Source organism: Phyllostomus hastatus, unplaced genomic scaffold, assembly GCF_019186645.2.
Source record: "Phyllostomus hastatus isolate PE091 unplaced genomic scaffold, TTU_PhHast_1.1 phas_contig_80, whole genome shotgun sequence".
Classification (NCBI taxonomy): domain Eukaryota; kingdom Metazoa; phylum Chordata; class Mammalia; order Chiroptera; family Phyllostomidae; genus Phyllostomus; species Phyllostomus hastatus.
The window spans coordinates 14,552,882-14,569,354 of record NW_025333960.1 but is presented as its reverse complement, the minus strand read 5'-3'; the positions used below and the strand labels follow the sequence as shown (position 1 = coordinate 14,569,354).

Sequence of the window (16,473 nt, the reverse complement as noted above, 5' to 3'; positions counted from 1 at the left end):
AGTGAAGCTCATGCTTAGAATACTGAGACTAACCCACCTCTCCTTTTTTGGATACTGTGTGTGTAGTTATGAGCCCACTGCTGTTGTCCATTGGGCCTCCAAAATAGAAGCCAGGCTGAAGAAGAAGAAGCTAATGCTTGAAGGAGGGCAGAGCAGGTGAAAGGGGTCCAAGAACCCTGATTCTATTTATAATAAACCCCCAGATTATTCCAGACCTGAAGGTTATGTGATTTTTAAATATGGCACTTATAGGAACCAATACAATTATTTTATTGTTTAAATCAGGACTTAATTGTAGCTGGCTGCATCCTGACAGGAACAAGTTCTCATACACCTCTAATATGAAATCATCTACCATGGGTACTTTGAGTTTTCCAGTAGCACTGTGGAAATATCTATACAACTTTTTCATCCATACAGAATTGTTATTAAGAACATCTGTTTGAAAGATGTTTGGCCAGAGTTAGACTCAAGGTCTCCGACTAGGAGGGGCAGTAAAACAGACCAGGCCATACAGAAAATAAACCTGTGAGAGTGGCCAGTTGGTGAGGCTCGTGAACCAACTGAGTTAAAACTGCTTGTACCACCACCCAAGGAGATGTAGAGGTGGTTTACCATTAAGGATTCCAGAGCCAGATGCTTCCAAAAAAATGGAATGACTCCACTTTTAGAGACAAAAGACCAGGACACTCAACCAAAATGGAGGCATAGGTAGTCACACTGTGCTTCCTTGAGCAACCAAAACTAAGGACAACAAGAATTTAGAAACAAAAAACAACCAGAACAGAGAGAAATTAACCGAAAGGAAGTCTAACTACCATACATCCAGACCGGCAAGGAGGGGTGGAGTCAGAGGCCTACTGAGAGGGGTTGAGGGGTCCCGGCAGGAAATAGCGGTGGCTGGCAGATGCGGGTGCACAGGGCGCAGACCGCAGTTGGCGGACCCCAGAAGCACAGAGGCAGCTGACGGACCGGTGGCAGACCCTGGGTGCGGGAGGCAACGAGCAGACCCAGTGAGGAGCACAAGGCAGCTGGCTGTCCACAGTCACATATTTGCACACAGACAAACCAAGCAAAAATGGGCAGTGACACAGACCAAGTAACCCAGGGACCCAGCACCTGGAAACAAAGCCTAAAGGCACCGATTGAAAACACCTATGGGAGTTGAGACCGGGAGATTCTCTCAGCCTCACAGGAGGCTCCTTGGGGAAACCCACAGAGCCCGAGAAAGCACTCAAGCCCACCCACCCGGGAGCCAGCACCAGTAGGGCCCAATTTGCTTGTGGGAAGCAGCAAAGGGGACTGAAGTCCTAGAGGGAGTGGAACAGGAGCCATTGTTGCCTCTCGGACCCCGCCCCCACATACAACCTCACAACCCAGCAACTGTGGTGCCCCACCCTGGTGAACATCTAAGGCTCCACCCCTCATATGTAACAGGCTCGACCAGACCAAAGGAAAAATAAAATTAAATTAAAAAGATGGGTCAAACAGAATTAAAAGCCCCAGAGCTAGTTTTTTTAAGTGACCGAGAGATAGCCAACCTATCAGATGCACAGTTCAAAGCACTGGTGATCAGAATGCTCACAGAAATGGTTGACTTTGGTCATAAATTAGATGAACAAATGCAGGCTACGATAAGACAAATGAAGGAAAATGCACAGGGAACCAATAGTGATGGAAAGAAAACTGGGTTTCAAATCAATGGAAGGGACCAGAAGGAAGAAAGGAACAACCAAACAGAAAAGAATGAAGAAACAAAAATTCAAAAAAAATGAGGAGAGGCTTAGGGACCTCCAGGATATCTTTAAATGTTCCAACATCCAAATTATAGGGGTACCAGAAGGGGTTCCAAATTATAGGGGTACCAGAAGGAAACACAACAAGTGGAAAAGTTATTTGGACAAATAATAAAGAAGAACTTCCCCAATCTGGCAAGGGAAATGGACTTCAAGGATGTCCAGGAAGCTCAGAGAGTCCCAAAGAAGTTGGACCCAAGGAGGAACACACCAAGGCACATCATAATTACATTACCCAAGGTAAAAATGAAGGAGAGAATTATAGAAGCAGCAAGAGATAAGGGGACAGTTACCTACAAAGGAGTTCTCATCAGACTGTCAGATGATTTCTCAAAAGAGATCTTGCAGGCAAGAAGAGGCTGGAGAGAAGTATTCCAAGTCATGAAAGTCAAGGACCTACATCCAAGATTTCTCTGTCCACTAAAGCTTTCATTTAGAATGGAAGGGCAAATCAAGTGCTTCTCAGATAAGGCCAAGTTAAAGGAGTTCATCATCACCAGGACCTTATTATATGAAATGTTAAAGGGACTTATCTAAGAAAAAGAGGATAAAAAATATGAACAGTAAAAAAAGACATCAAACTCACAATTAGTAACAACCATACCTAAAACCAAAGCAAACTAAGCAAACAAATAGAACAGGAACAGAACCACAGAAATGGAGATCACATGGAGGGTTAGCAACAGGGAAGTAGGAGGAGGAGAGAGGGGGAAAAGATATAGAGAATAAGTAGCATAGACAATAGGTGGAAGGTAGACAGGGGGAGGGCAAGAATAGTATGGGAAATGTAGAAGCTAAAGAACTTATAACACATGGACATGAACTAAAGGGCGGAATGTGGGTGGGAGGGGGTGGGCAGGGTAGAGGGGAGTGAAGGGGGAAAAGGGAACAACTGTAATAGCATAATCAATAAAATATATTTTTTAAAAAGAAAGAAACAGAAGACCAATCTCTAATTGCTGCCTCTGCAGTTTCCTAGCTCCATGACCTTGTCTGAGCCTCAATTTTTCATCCATAAAATGGTAATAACATGTATCTTATCTGCTTCACAGGAATTTTTTTTCTTTTATTGATTCCAGAGAGAAGGGAAGGGAAGGGAAGGGAAGGAGACAGAGAAGAATAGAAACATCTGTGTGAGAGAGAAACATTGATTGTTTGCCTCTTGCATGCTTCTCAACTGAGGACAGAACCTGCAACCCAGGCATGTGCCTTGACCAGGAATAGGATCTGCAACTTTTCGGTTCATGGGACGATGCCCAACCAATGGAACCACACTAGCCAGGGCTGCCTCACAGAGATTTTGTAAGGATAAGTGAGGTGATGGATGCTGATGTGCTTCATAAACTATAAACCTTGCACAAACTTGGTGGATTATTGGTATAGAATCTTTAAAGATCTGATAGACATTCACCAAGGAATAACTATGTGCAACAGCATGACAGTTATTTTTGTTAATTATGGTAAATACACATAATATAAAATTTACTCTATTGGCTATTTTGAAGTGTACAGTTTTATGGCATTAAGTACACTCATGTTGTTGTGCAACTGTCACCACCATTCATCTCAAGGACTCATGCTGCAAAACTGATGCTCTGTAGTCACAAAGCAGTAACTTCTCTCTGCCCAGCCCTTGGCAACCACCATTCTACTTTCTGTCTCTACAAGTCTGGCTACTCTACATCTCTCATTTAAGTGGAATCATCAGTGTTTGTCCTTTTGTGACTGGCCTTTTCCACTTAGCATAACGTCTTTAATGTTTATCCTTGTTGCAGCAATGTCAGAATTTCCTGCCTTTTAAAGGCTGAATAATATTCCATTGTATACATAACACATTAAAAAATTCATTCTTCTATTGATAAACACTTGGTTTGCTTCTACCTATAGACTATTTTGAATAATGCATCTATGGACATCGGTATACAAATATCTCTTTGACACCCGGTTTTCCATTCTTTTGGGTATATACCCAGAAGAAAAACTACTGGATAATAGGGTATTTTCATTTTTTTTAGGTTTTACCATACTATTTCTCTAATGGCTTTATCATTTTCCAGTCCCATTTGCAATGCACTAGGGTTCCAATTTCTCCACCTCTTGTCAATACTTGTTAGTTTCTTTTAAAAAAAATTGTATTGAATATGCTACTACAGTTGTCCCAGTTATTCCCCTTTCCCCCCCCTCCACCCAGCATGTCCTCTCACTCAGGCAATCCCCACACCATTGTTTATGTCCATAGGTCATGTATATTAGTTCTTTGGCTACTCCATTTCCTATACTGTACTTTACATCACCATGGGAAATTCTGTAACTACCTATTTGTACTTCTTAATCCCTTCACCTCTTCACCCATTCCCCCACAACCCCCTCTCATCTGGCAACCATCAAAAATTCTCTCTGTATCCATCATTCTCTACTGATTTCCTTGTTTGCTTAGCTTATTTTTTAGATTAAATTGTTGATAGATATGTATTTATTATCCTTTTACTGTTCATAGTTTTGATCTTTTTCTTAAATAAGTCCCTTTAATATTTCATATAATAATGGTTTGGTGATGATGAACTCCTTTAGTTTTTCCTTGTCTGGAAAGCTCTTTATCTGCCCTTTGATTCTACATAATAGCTTTGCTGGGTAGAACAATCTTGACTTCAGGTCCCCAGTTTTTCATGATTTTGAATATTTCTTGCTAATCCTTCTAGGCTGCAAAGTATCTTTTGAGGAATCAGCCGACAGTCTTATGGAAACTCCCCTATAGGTAACTAACTTCTTTTCTCTTGCCACTTTTAAGATTCTCTCTTAATCTTTAACCTTTGGCATTTTAATTATGATGTGCCTTGGAGTGGCTGGCCTCTTTGCATCCATCTTGTTTGGGACTCTGTGCTTCCTGGACTTGCATGTCTATTTCCTTCACCGAATTAGGGAACTTTTCTTTCATTATTTTTTCAAATAGATTTTCAATTTCTTGCTCTTTATTTTCTTCTTCTGGCACCCCTACGATGAGAATGTTGGAGCCTTTGAAGTTGTCTCAGAGGCTGCTCATACTATCCTTGGGTTTTTATTCTTTTTCCTTCTTATTGTTTGATAGGCTGTTTTTGCTTTGTTTTGTTCCAAGTCATTGATTTGATTCTCAGCTTCATCCATTCTACTGTTGTTTCCCTGTAAATTGTTCTTTATTTCAATTATTATATCCTTCATTTCTGACTGGATCTTTTTTATGCTGTTGAGGTCCTCACTAAGTTCCTTGAACATCCTTATAACCAGTGTTTTGTACTCTACATCTGATAGATTGCCTATTTCCCTTTTATTTAGTTGTTTTTCTGGAGTTTGTTCTGTTCTTTCATTTGGGCCATGTTTCTTTGTCTCCTCATTTTGGCAGCCTCTCTGTGTTTGTTTCTGTGTATTAGGTAGAGCTGCTTTGACTTCCTGTCTTGATAGTGTGGCCTAATGTAATAGATGTCCTATAGGGCCCAGTGGCATAACCTCCCCTATCACCCAAGCTGGGTTCTCGAGGACCTGTCAACAGCAACCAAGGCTCAACTATGAGAGGAGGCTATACTGTTTTGTTGTTGTTATTTGTTTTTTTTTGTTTGATAGTGTCCATTTCAAAGGGTGTTATTAGGTGGTAACTTACTGTTTTGACTCACATTTTCCTTATAACTAGTAATGCTGAGCATCTTTTCATGTGCCTATTGGCCATTCGTTTATGTTTCTTTGGAGGAATGTCTTTCCAAGGCTTTTGCTTATTTTACAATCAAGTTATTTGTTCTTTGCTGTTGTTGAATTATAGTAGTTCTGTATATATTCTGGATATATCCCTCTTACAGATATATGATTTGTGAATATTTTTCTACCATTGCATTTTTTGTTCATAATTTTTATTTAACTCATTTTTAACAAAAATTGAGACTGCATTAGTCTTTTCTGCAAGGCATTAATTGTAGTCTATGATAAGATTACCCAATAGTTTCAGTATATTTACAGCTATCTCAGTCAGCTCAGGCTGCCATTACAAAATAGCATAGACTTGATGGCCTAATAAAAATGTGTGTTTTACATTTCTGTAGGCTGAAAAATCTAAAATCACAGTGCCAGCATGGTCAGGTTCTGGCAAGAGCTGTCTTCCCGACCTGTAGACAGGACCCTTCTTGCTATGTTCTCACTTGGTGGAGAGCGAGAGTGACCCTGATCTCTGGTATGTCTTCTTATAAGGACACCAATGCTATTACGACATTCCTACCTTCAGGATCTCATCTAATCCTAAATACCTCCCAAAGGCTCCTTCTCCAAATACCATCACATTGGGGATAAAGCTTCAGCATATACATTTTGGGGAGACAATTCAGTTCATAGCACTATCTAGAAGAGCCCACAATGAACTTCAAAAACAATCATACAAATTAAAACAGACATAAGATACCATTACATACTTAATAAAAATGATCAAAATCTAGAACAATGATACACCAAGTGCTGATGAAGATGTGGAACAATAGGACTTCATCCATTGCTAGTGGGAATGCAAAAGGGTACAGCCACTTTGAAAGACAATTTGGTGGTTTCTTACAGAATTGCACATAGCTGGCTGGTGTGGCTCAGTTGGTTGGAGCGTTGTCTCATAACCTAAAGGTCACTGGTTTAATTACTGATCAGGGCCCAAACTGTGAGCTCAATCTTGAGTTGGGGCAAGTGCCAGAGGCAGCTGATCGGTTATTCTCTCTTGCATCTATATTTCTCTGTCTCTCTTTCTCTCTCCCTTCTCCTTTCTCTTGAATGAGAATAAAATAAACCTTTTTAAAAAACTGCACATACTCTTACTATATGATCCAGCAACTGTGCTCCATGGTATTGACCCAAGGAGTTAAAAACACATCTATACAAAACCTGCACACGGATGTTTGTTTATAGCAGCTTTATTCATAATTTTCAAAATTTGGAAGCATCCAAGATGTGCTTCAGTGGGTGAATGAATAAATAAACTGTATTACATCTAGCCCTGACTGGTGTTGCTCATTGGTTGGGTGTCATCCTGTGAGGCAAAGGGTCACTAATTCAATTCTCTGGCAGAGTAAGTGCCTGGATAGTGGGTTTGGTCCTGGTCAAGGTGCATTCAAGAGGCAACCAATCAATGTTTCCCTCTCATGTTGATGTTTCTCTTCCTTCCTTCCCCTCTTTCTAATATGTATTTGTATACATATATATGTATATATACAAACATGTATATATACACAAAATCTTTAAAAAAACTGTAGTACATCTGGGAAATAAACTATTATTCTGTGCTAAAAGTAAATGAGCTATCAAGCCATGAACAGATTTGGAGGAAGGTTAAATGCATGTTACTAAGTGAAAGAAGTCAATCTGAAAAAGATACCTACTATATGATTCCACCTACATGACATTATGGAAAAGGCAAAACTATGGAAATGGTAAAAAGATCAGTGATTGCCAAGGGTGAGGGTAGTAGGAAAGATGAACAGACAGAGCACAGATGATTTATAAGGCAGTAAAACTATTCCATGTGATACTATAATGATGGACACATGTCATTATACATTTTCCCAAATCCATAGATTGTACAACACCATGTGAACCCTAAGGTAAATTATGGACTTTGGGTGATTGTAATGTGTTGATGTAGGTATATCCTTGCTGAAAAATGTACCATTTTGGTGAGTGATGTTGATAGTGGCAAAGGCTATACATGTATGAGAATAGGGACATATGGGAAATATCTGTACATTTCTTTCAATTTTTCTTGTTGTAAACCTAAAGCTGCTCTTTAAAAAAAGTATTTTTGTACCTGGCTGGCATAGCTCAATGGATTGAGTGCGGGCTGCGAACCAAAGTATCGCAGGTTTGATTCCCAGCCAGGGCACATGCCTAGGTTGCAGGCCACGGCTCCCAGCAACCGCACATTGATGTTTCTCTCTCTCTCTCTTTCTCCCTCCCTTTCCTCTCTAAAAATAAATAAATAAATCTTTTTTAAAAAGTATTTTTAAAAAGAAACAAAGACTATAAAAAGTTGAAATGGAAAAAATCTTAAAGCACAGTTATGAATATTGCTTAGGATCATCACTCTCAATACTAAGGCCATTTCCAAAGAAATTTGCTGACTGTTTCTACATTTGTGGAATGAAGGAAGTGAGACAGAATGAACTCCAATGTACCTTTTAACTCAAAATTCAATGATTAAAAAATGTAAACAAAATTAAAATCTAGTTATAATAAGTATACCAAAGTATTCGGGGGGAAAATATCTGCAAAATTTTTTAAAATACATAAAAAAATAGATTGATAGCTAGAGAAAGGGATGGATAACAGATAAATAGGTGACACAGAAAATTCAGTGAAATTTAATAGTGGGATTTGAGTAGCAGGTAAACATTGGGGTGTTCACTTAAAAGATTTTTTGATTTGGCTGTATTATTGAAAAATGTTGAGGGGAAAATGAGTGATTTGACATCCAGTCTTCATGACTAATGTGGAAAAAATGAACACCAAGAAGTAAGTTGTTCAACTGGTTAAAAGCTGTTAGATTTAATAGTTAATCTAAGATGTAACTAAAGGCTTTCATCTTAAGGAGCAAAAGTTCAAAACTTCTGCTATTGAAAAAATTTTAAGGTAGCAATTATTGAGTACTTACTCTGAGCCAGGACCCTTCTGAATGTTTCTAAGAAGCATGTCATCCAACTGAATCTTCACAATGATCCATGAAGTAGGTAAAATAGATATAGTTATTTGTCTTTGACAGACAAGGAAACAGGCTCAGTGGGCTAAATAAATGAGATTGTCTGAGACCATGGAGTTGGTAACTGACTGAGCTGGGATTTGAATTCTGGGCCGAATGATGTCTCACAGAGCTCTTAACCAGTATCTTATAGTCTGTCCTGCCTGCTTCCTCCACCTATTGACACTTTGTCATGAAGTTGACAGGAAAGTTAGGTTTACACATACACAATATATTAGTTGGTGGATCTCTGGGCAGACACCTGATGGAGTGAAAAAGCTCCAGTGTGCATGGGCTGCTCCCAATTTACCTATGTATAATGGCTTGGCTGTGATCTTGCCCAGGCCACTTATCATTCTGCACCTCAGTCTCGCCACATGTAAATGGAAGCAACAAAACTTACCCATCTGGAGAAAGAATAGGACTTATTGTGCTGTCCCTCTTCACACTTTGTGCAGCTTCTTCCGTGTTCAGCCAGAAGCAACCACAGGTTGTGAGAACCATGAGGAGAGTGATGGCAGCAACACAAAACGAAAGATGCAGCCATTTTGTTCATTGGTTTTATTCTGAAAGTACACTTTTGAGAATCAAAGGTAGGGAAGGAATAGCAAGGCATAAGTTTTATGCCATAACAATAGGTTGAAGAGAGGAATTGCCTGCCAGACTCACAGCAGGGAGGGGAGGGGAGAGGAGGTGGTGAGGTAACAGTCCCCAGGGCTGCAGTAGGGCAGGGAAGGCAGATGGGGCTTCATGGCCTTGTAGATGGTGGGGGCTGGTGATGAGAGGTGCTGATATGGAGGTAGAGAGAAGGGTGGATGGAAGCGTTCAAGTCAAGCCCATGCTCGGCAATGTGCACACCAGACCAGCAGGCTCCGTGTTAGAAAGAATCACCCTCCTGTGCTGTTGAGGTATTAGGACAGCTGCTCTGTAGCTGCTGGCACACTGCTCACGGCTGACTGCAGTTAAAGCCCCAAAATGGGCTCTCTGTGAACTCCTACAGCTCCTACACCCCAAACAGGGCAGGTGCATTATTAGTGTAGAAGCAAATTCCTCAGCCCCTTAACTAGGGAAGGCTCATCAATGGTAAAACCTACACTTGTGATGTACCTTATTGGGAGAATCAAGTAAGAGCAACCCATAGGGAAGTGCTTTATCATTTCTAAAGTATTGGCAAATATAACAATATAGACATTTAATGATTATAAAACTACCATCCAAATTCCACTTTAGGCTAATTGCTCCATAGAGCACTTAGTGACATTTCAGATATGTGGAAAAGTTTGCTTCCTGGGTTGTAATACTTTCATTACCCTGTAAATTCCCAGTGCATCAGCTCTGAGTTATTGAGGTGTGGCCCTCTTTTTGAGTAACCTCAAATTCTAGTCTTCCTGCTTCCTGTGTTCAGTCATCCTTTCTTTTAAAGTCTTTCTAAAAGCACTCTATCCCCTGTCTCATCTGATGAGGAGAGTATAATATCCCCCCATTCCTTGCCCCAATATTTTTAATAATTTCAGAGGAGGGAGCTAAGAGCCTACATGCTTATTACCATCTTTTACTCTGAAACTGATTTTACCTAACTTCCACCTTACCTCCTACAGTTAATGTCTTCTCTCCATCCTGTGATTGAATTCCTCTGTACCTAAGTTACCAAAAGAACACTAACATCTGAAACAACTTTTTATAGAAGAAATAAGAATAATGTAGGATTATAGAATGTGCAAGAAATAACCTCAAATGCCATCAGCTAATATTAATTGAGTGCCTTCCACATGCCAGGCATTGTTCTGGCTCTGGAAATATAGAAGTGAGCCCTGGCTGGTATAGGTCAGTGGATTGAGCACGGGCTGAGAACCAAAAGGTCTCTGGTGTGATTCCTAGTCAGGGTACACACCTGGGTTTTGGGCCAGGTCCCCAGTAGGGAGTGCGTGAGAGGCAACCTCACATTGATATTTCTCTCCTTCTCTTTCTTTTTCCCTTCCCCTGTCTCTAAAAATAAAAAAAAATCTTTAAAAAAGAAATGGAAGTGAATAAAACAGACAGCCCTGGCCACATAGCTCAGTTGCTTAGAGTGTTGTCCCAATATGCCAAGGCTGTGGGTTCCATCCCCAGTCAAGCAGATACAAGAATTAACCAATGAATGAATAAATAAGTGAAACAACAAATGAGTCTTTCTCTCCCTCTCTCCCTTTCTCTCTCTAACTAAAAATCAATAAATAAAAATTTAAAGCCCTGGTCGGGTGGCTCAGTTGTTTGGAGCATCATCCCATATGCCAAAAGTTTGCAGGTTCAATCCTGCATGACGGGGAGGCAGCTGATAGATGTTTCTGTTTCACATGGATGTTTCTCTCTCTCCCTCTTTTTCTTTCTCTCTCCCCTCTTCTCTCTCCAAAATCAGTAAACATATGCTCTGGTGAGTATTTTTTAAAAATTTAAAAAATAAATCCCTACTCTCCAGGGGTTTATGTTCTAGATGACATTTATTTTTGTGTTTTGTTGATTGTCTGTTGTAGGTTAGATAATGATAAGAAATGTGGAGAAAAATAGGGAAGAGCTAGGAAATGCTTGCATGTCAAGTGATGCAATTTTAAATAAGATGTGAAGGAGACTTTCAGCTGAAGACCTGAGAGAAGTGAGGAAGAAAGGTCTGTGGGGAGAATGCTCCAGTAGACACAGACCCTTCCGTCATTGCATAAAGTTCTATTCTAGTGGTGGGTGTAGAATATAAAGTGTAGAGTATTATTATGAACTTACAGGTTTCACATATTCTATGTGCAGTTATTTTCTTTCTGATACTCTAATTGTCACATTTTTGGCCAGTGAGAGCTTCTTCAAGTAGCCTCCTAGGTTCTTTTGAAATGACGGTCATGTATAGTGTTTTTGATATCTGGGTAAGAAGTTGATCTGTAATTATTTGATACATTATTACCTCAGCCTTGGAAAGCTGCTCTTTTCCCAAGAAGTCTTAGTTCCTTTTAGTGAGATATTCAGAGCCTGCACATTATGTTTTGGGTAGCTCGTTGCTTTGCCTATACGGTTTAAAAGTTTGATTGAAAACTTCAGCCCTGGCCAGGTAGTTCAGTTGGTGGGAGCATCATTCCAATACACCAAGATTGCAGGTCCAATCCTGGATCAGGGCACATATTAGAGGCAATCGTTGGGTGCACAGATAGGTGGAATAACAAATCACTGCTTCTCTCACTGTTTTTCTCTCTCTATAAAATCAATATTTTTTAAAAAAAAACTTAATTTTTTTAATATTTAAGAAAAAGAGAAAACTTCATAACTAAAAAGGAAATATTTTCCCAAATCACTGTTTCTCATACCAGGAATTTCCATGTTTACTTTTAATGAAAAATTTTATTTTCAGGAAGGAAGTAGTGAGACCCCAGAATAAGAAACACGCACACATACACATACTATGTGAGACATACACCCCACCTTGTTCTGGAAAGGATGCAAAACCACTCTACCACCTTTTAAAAATATAAAATGCTGTTTTCAAATTGTTTCTTACCAAGCACTATACTAATAACAACGCAAACACTAATTCTATTTGTGTGATGGACCATAGAATATGGATGGCTAACCAATTCATATGTTGAAGCCCAAATCCTCGATGTGATAGGATTTGGAGGTGGAGCATCTGGACAGTAATTAGCTTTTAGTGAGATCATGATGGGGTTAATGTCTTTTAAGAAGAGGAAGGGACCGGAGACTTTTCTCTCGGCCATGTGAGGACACAGTGAGAAGATGGGCACCTACAAATCAGGACGAGGTCCTCACCAGACACTGGATCTCCTGGTGCCTTAATCTTGGATTTCCCAGGTGAACGGTGGGAAATAAATGTTTTTTAAGCCACTCAGTCTTCGGTATTTTTGTTATAGCAGCCCAAATGGACTAGAAGACAGTGGGTGATTTGCACATGGTTGTGCAGTTGAAAAATATCCTCACACAGTGGGGTGCTCGACCTTTTCTGCACCCAAATATTCTAATGTTGTTAATCTGCTGTGAAGTTTTGAAACTTCCCAGACTGAAGACCACTGCTGGACAGCAGTCCTAGAGGGTGGCTCATGAACTCTGGCATTAGACTCACCTCACCAGGGTATATTTGTTAGAAATTCAGATTGGCTCTCTGAAAAGAGCCACTGACTCAGGATCTGCTGGGTAGGGGGAGGTGGGGGATGGCTAAGGGATTCCTAAGTGATTCTTAGAAACACTGAAGTTTGAGAACCATGTTTCCAAGTCAAACCCAATCTTCCATAAATCTTAGCCTCCCTCTCTTCAAGTAATCAGTTTATGTATTTTGTAAAAGGCAGAATCTTTTGGCTAATTTTCAAGTTTTCATTTGCTTTGTTTCTTTGGCATTTGCAGCTCAGCCTCTTCCCTTTTCCACTATTTTCACTATTTCTAAACAGTGGAATGTGGCTACTTTTTGGAAGGTAGGAACAGCTCAGCCCACTGTTTTACATTTAATAAAAAAATGGTGGTTTAAATTCAACGTCAAAGCATAGCCTTTCCCGGTCTGGGGATGAAATATTAACCAGGCCTCAAAACCAAAGCTGCAATGTGCAGTCTTCTGGGTGCTTTCCTACACTGGGGATGACTCCTCTGTCCTAATGTGTGTTAAAAGACACAGGGCAATTTGCCTAAATGAACTGGAACTGTCCTCTGAGTCCTAGCACAAACACCAGTGTTAGGTGGTGACAGCTCTGAGGGATAGCAGTGTCTTTCATCTTCCAGTCAGTGCAGAAGCAGCAGGAGACCGCTGGGTGGAAAGGATGGTAACCTTTAGTAGGCAAAGGAATACATTTAGGAAATGAAGAGTTCCTGCTTATGGACAAGTAGGTCCAGAAAGTCACACACTCTGATATGGTTCCACCTGAACAGGAAAAGGAGGACTTCTTCTTTGTCAAGTTGCATACTTAAATAAAAGAAAAGAAAAGAGAAGAAAACCCACTGAAATATTGCTTACTTCCCAAAAGGAAGGACACATTCTTGGACTGAACTCCAAAGGACATTGGACTCAACAAGGATGCTAAACTAACTCTGTCTAAATCTGAGACCATGTGTTTGCCAAGAACCAAAAATCACTTGAACCAGTTAAATAAAGTAGGATTATTTTGAAGACACAGTTGTACCTGGAGTCATTTGTCAGTGCTGTGGTTAACAAGGCAGCTCTGTTCTAGGAGCTCATACACTAGGTTTGCAATGTATGCAGAATCATGTAAAGCACAGAAGGAGCTTTCTAAGTTTTGGCATTTCCAAAACTGAATAGAAACAAAGTGAAAAATGCTGACCACTTGCCCTGGTCATCAGGGAGTCTAGAAAGAATTTTAGTATTCATTTGCCATAACTCAGGACCCTGGGGGTCTGGGTGGGACCTTGGTGAAATATTTATCTACCAATTTTCTTTTCCATTTAAAAAGTAGTCAGTGTTTTGTGATTTAATTCTATAAATTGTCTTAAAGCTATTTATTTATTTAATCCGAGAGAGAGAGAGAGAGAGAGAGAGAGGAAGAGGGAGGAGAAGGGGAAGGGGGAAACATTGACCTGCTACTCCATGTATTTATGCATTCATTGGTGATTCTTGTGTGTGCACTGACAGGAATTGAGCCCGCAACCTTGGCATATCTGGACAATGCTCTAACCCACTGAGCTACCTGGCCAGGGCTTAAAGCCTTTTTAGAAGTGAAGTTTTACGAAAGAAAGAAAGAAAGAGAGAGAGAGAGAGAGAGAGAGAGAGAGAGAGAGAGAGAGAGAGAAAGAAAGAAAGAGACAGAGAAAGAGAGAAAGAAAGAAAGAAAGAAAGAAAGAAAGAAAGAAAGAAAGAAAGAAAGAAAGAAAGAAAGAAAGAAAGAAAGAAAGAAAGAGGAAGGAAGGAGGGAAGGAAGGAGGGAGGGAGGGAAGGAAGGAAGGAGGAAAGGAAGAAAGAGTCGGGATAAGAAACAAAAGAACTACCAGGCGTAGGAGTCAGTGTCCTGTGCTGTAAACCTACTAACCTTCAAAGTGCATAGCCTTTGTTTCCAGTCCTTGCTCGGACCTCTGTGGTGGCCCTGGAACTGCTGCAGGAGGTGCCTCTTAGGCTGTCCTCCAAGGTGTGTGACAAAGGCCCAACTCTCCGGGTAAGTTCACACCCTAGGGCTGACATATGCTTATTCCTTCCTTCAATTCTAGCATCTTTGTTCTGGGATTTACATTAAAAAGCGCATTAAAACCATTGCCACATTTCTAGAGACCTTCTTCCCCTTCTTTGTTGAAAGCCAATAAGGAGACTCCTGGTTTTTTTGTTGTTGAATTTTTAAGCATGGCTCTGAATTTACTTTATGAATGTCTTGTTTGCAAAGGTAGATGCTAAAACCCATACATGTTTGGTGACATGGAAATCAAGCTAGTCCTTTTGAAAAGTCACTTGGTGATATTTGAAAACAAAAGTGCATGTCCATTTATCTAGGAATATAACTTGAAATACATTTCCATATGTACTGAAGATACAGTGTAAAACAATTTTCACTACAACTTTGTCATGGCAAGCGGTGGAAACAGCTTAAATGTCCATCAGTAAGGGAACTACACAATGTCTAATGGTTCATCCATAAAATGGAATGCTGTGGAGTCACTGAAGAGAATAGGTAGATCATAATGTTCTGAAATAAAACAATACATGACTAAATTTAAAAAATGGCAGAAAAATGACAGATACATTGCTGTGTCTTATACACATCACACACATATGAAGAGTTAGATTGGATTCAAATACTGGTTCTGTCACTTTCCAGTGACCCTGGGATGCTCCTTAGTCTCTTGGTAATTTACATGTAGTGACTGTCTCATAGGGTTACAAAATGCACATGCAATAGTGCAGCCAGGGCACGAAACTTGTAAGCAGTGGTGGTGATGACATTGAACATTTGGGTGTTTACCATGCATTGGGCATTCACTGTATCAAGAACTTTACATATATTTATTTAATCCTTAGAATAATCCTGTAAGTATTATTTTCCTTTATTTTTAAAGAGTTCACATTTATTATTGCACCAACCTACTACAGCAGAAAAAATCAACAGGGAAAATCATTTATCCAATAATTTCCCAATTAAAATACCCAACTGCCCAGAGAGTAGTGATCTTTTCAGTGATTTCAAGATGCAGGCAACCTTGGTACAGCATAAATATGTGAGCCATCTCTCATGTGTGATTCCTTACAGACCCAGGTTGGTTCTTCTCCAATGTCTCTTCTTGGAGTTATACCTGATTCTATTGCCAGTTTTCATCGGAATCCATTGGAGAATGGGCTGATTCTGCTTTTGTTTCTTGGCCAGGAAACTTGTAATCTTGAAAGTCTTGTAAGAAGGCATGGTGAAGAAGAATCAACTGCATAGACCATGATGGCAGAGAAAGAGCTGTAATTATTATTTTCCTCCTCATTGTACTGATAGGGAAACTGGAGTACAGAATGGTTAAGTACATTGTCCAAAAAGACACAGCTAGTAAGTGGTAGAGCTAGGATTCAAACACAAGCGGCCTGTCACATAACCTGAGGTCTTCCCCACTTACAGAATGGCCCTGTCCCTGCTGGGCTGGCAGTCTCAACTCATGGCATGATGTCAAGGCTGACGAGAGGGTCAGTCCAGCTTCTGAGAGAAAAGCTGGCAATATTTGTAAATGTCTTACAAGAGTATGGCAGTGCTTTGCTACCTAACCCCGAGTCAGAATATTACAATCAAAACGACACATGGGTGTTTCTGGTGGGGTATATGGGGACTTTTCCCTTTGCCTTGGCTTTCTCCCAACTGGATCTTCTCTGCTCATGGATCTGGAGTCACTGACCGAAACCCTGCTGGGAAATTATTACTTTGCTTTGGACTGAAGCCCACAGAGATCATGGGGTGTGTGTGTGCGTGCATGTGTGTGCATGCAAGTGCAGATCTATCTTTTCTGTATGTATTATCT

At 40.2% G+C, this 16,473-nt stretch overlaps 1 protein-coding gene across 1 annotated transcript; it reads right to left on the bottom strand.

Moving 5' to 3' along the window:
- Positions 1-15,722: 15,722 nt before the first annotated feature.
- On the bottom strand, positions 15,723-15,878 carry LOC123826406 (60S ribosomal protein L39-like). Its single transcript, XM_045850387.1, has one exon. The coding sequence runs from the start codon at positions 15,876-15,878 to the stop codon at positions 15,723-15,725; it is 156 nt and encodes a 51-aa protein (XP_045706343.1).
- Between the last annotated feature and the right edge of the window lie 595 nt (positions 15,879-16,473).

Bases quoted from the DNA above. Each gene is read 5' to 3' on its own strand.
- LOC123826406 (XM_045850387.1), bottom strand. From the start codon at position 15,878: ATGCCTTCTTACAAGACTTTCAAGATTACAAGTTTCCTGGCCAAGAAA.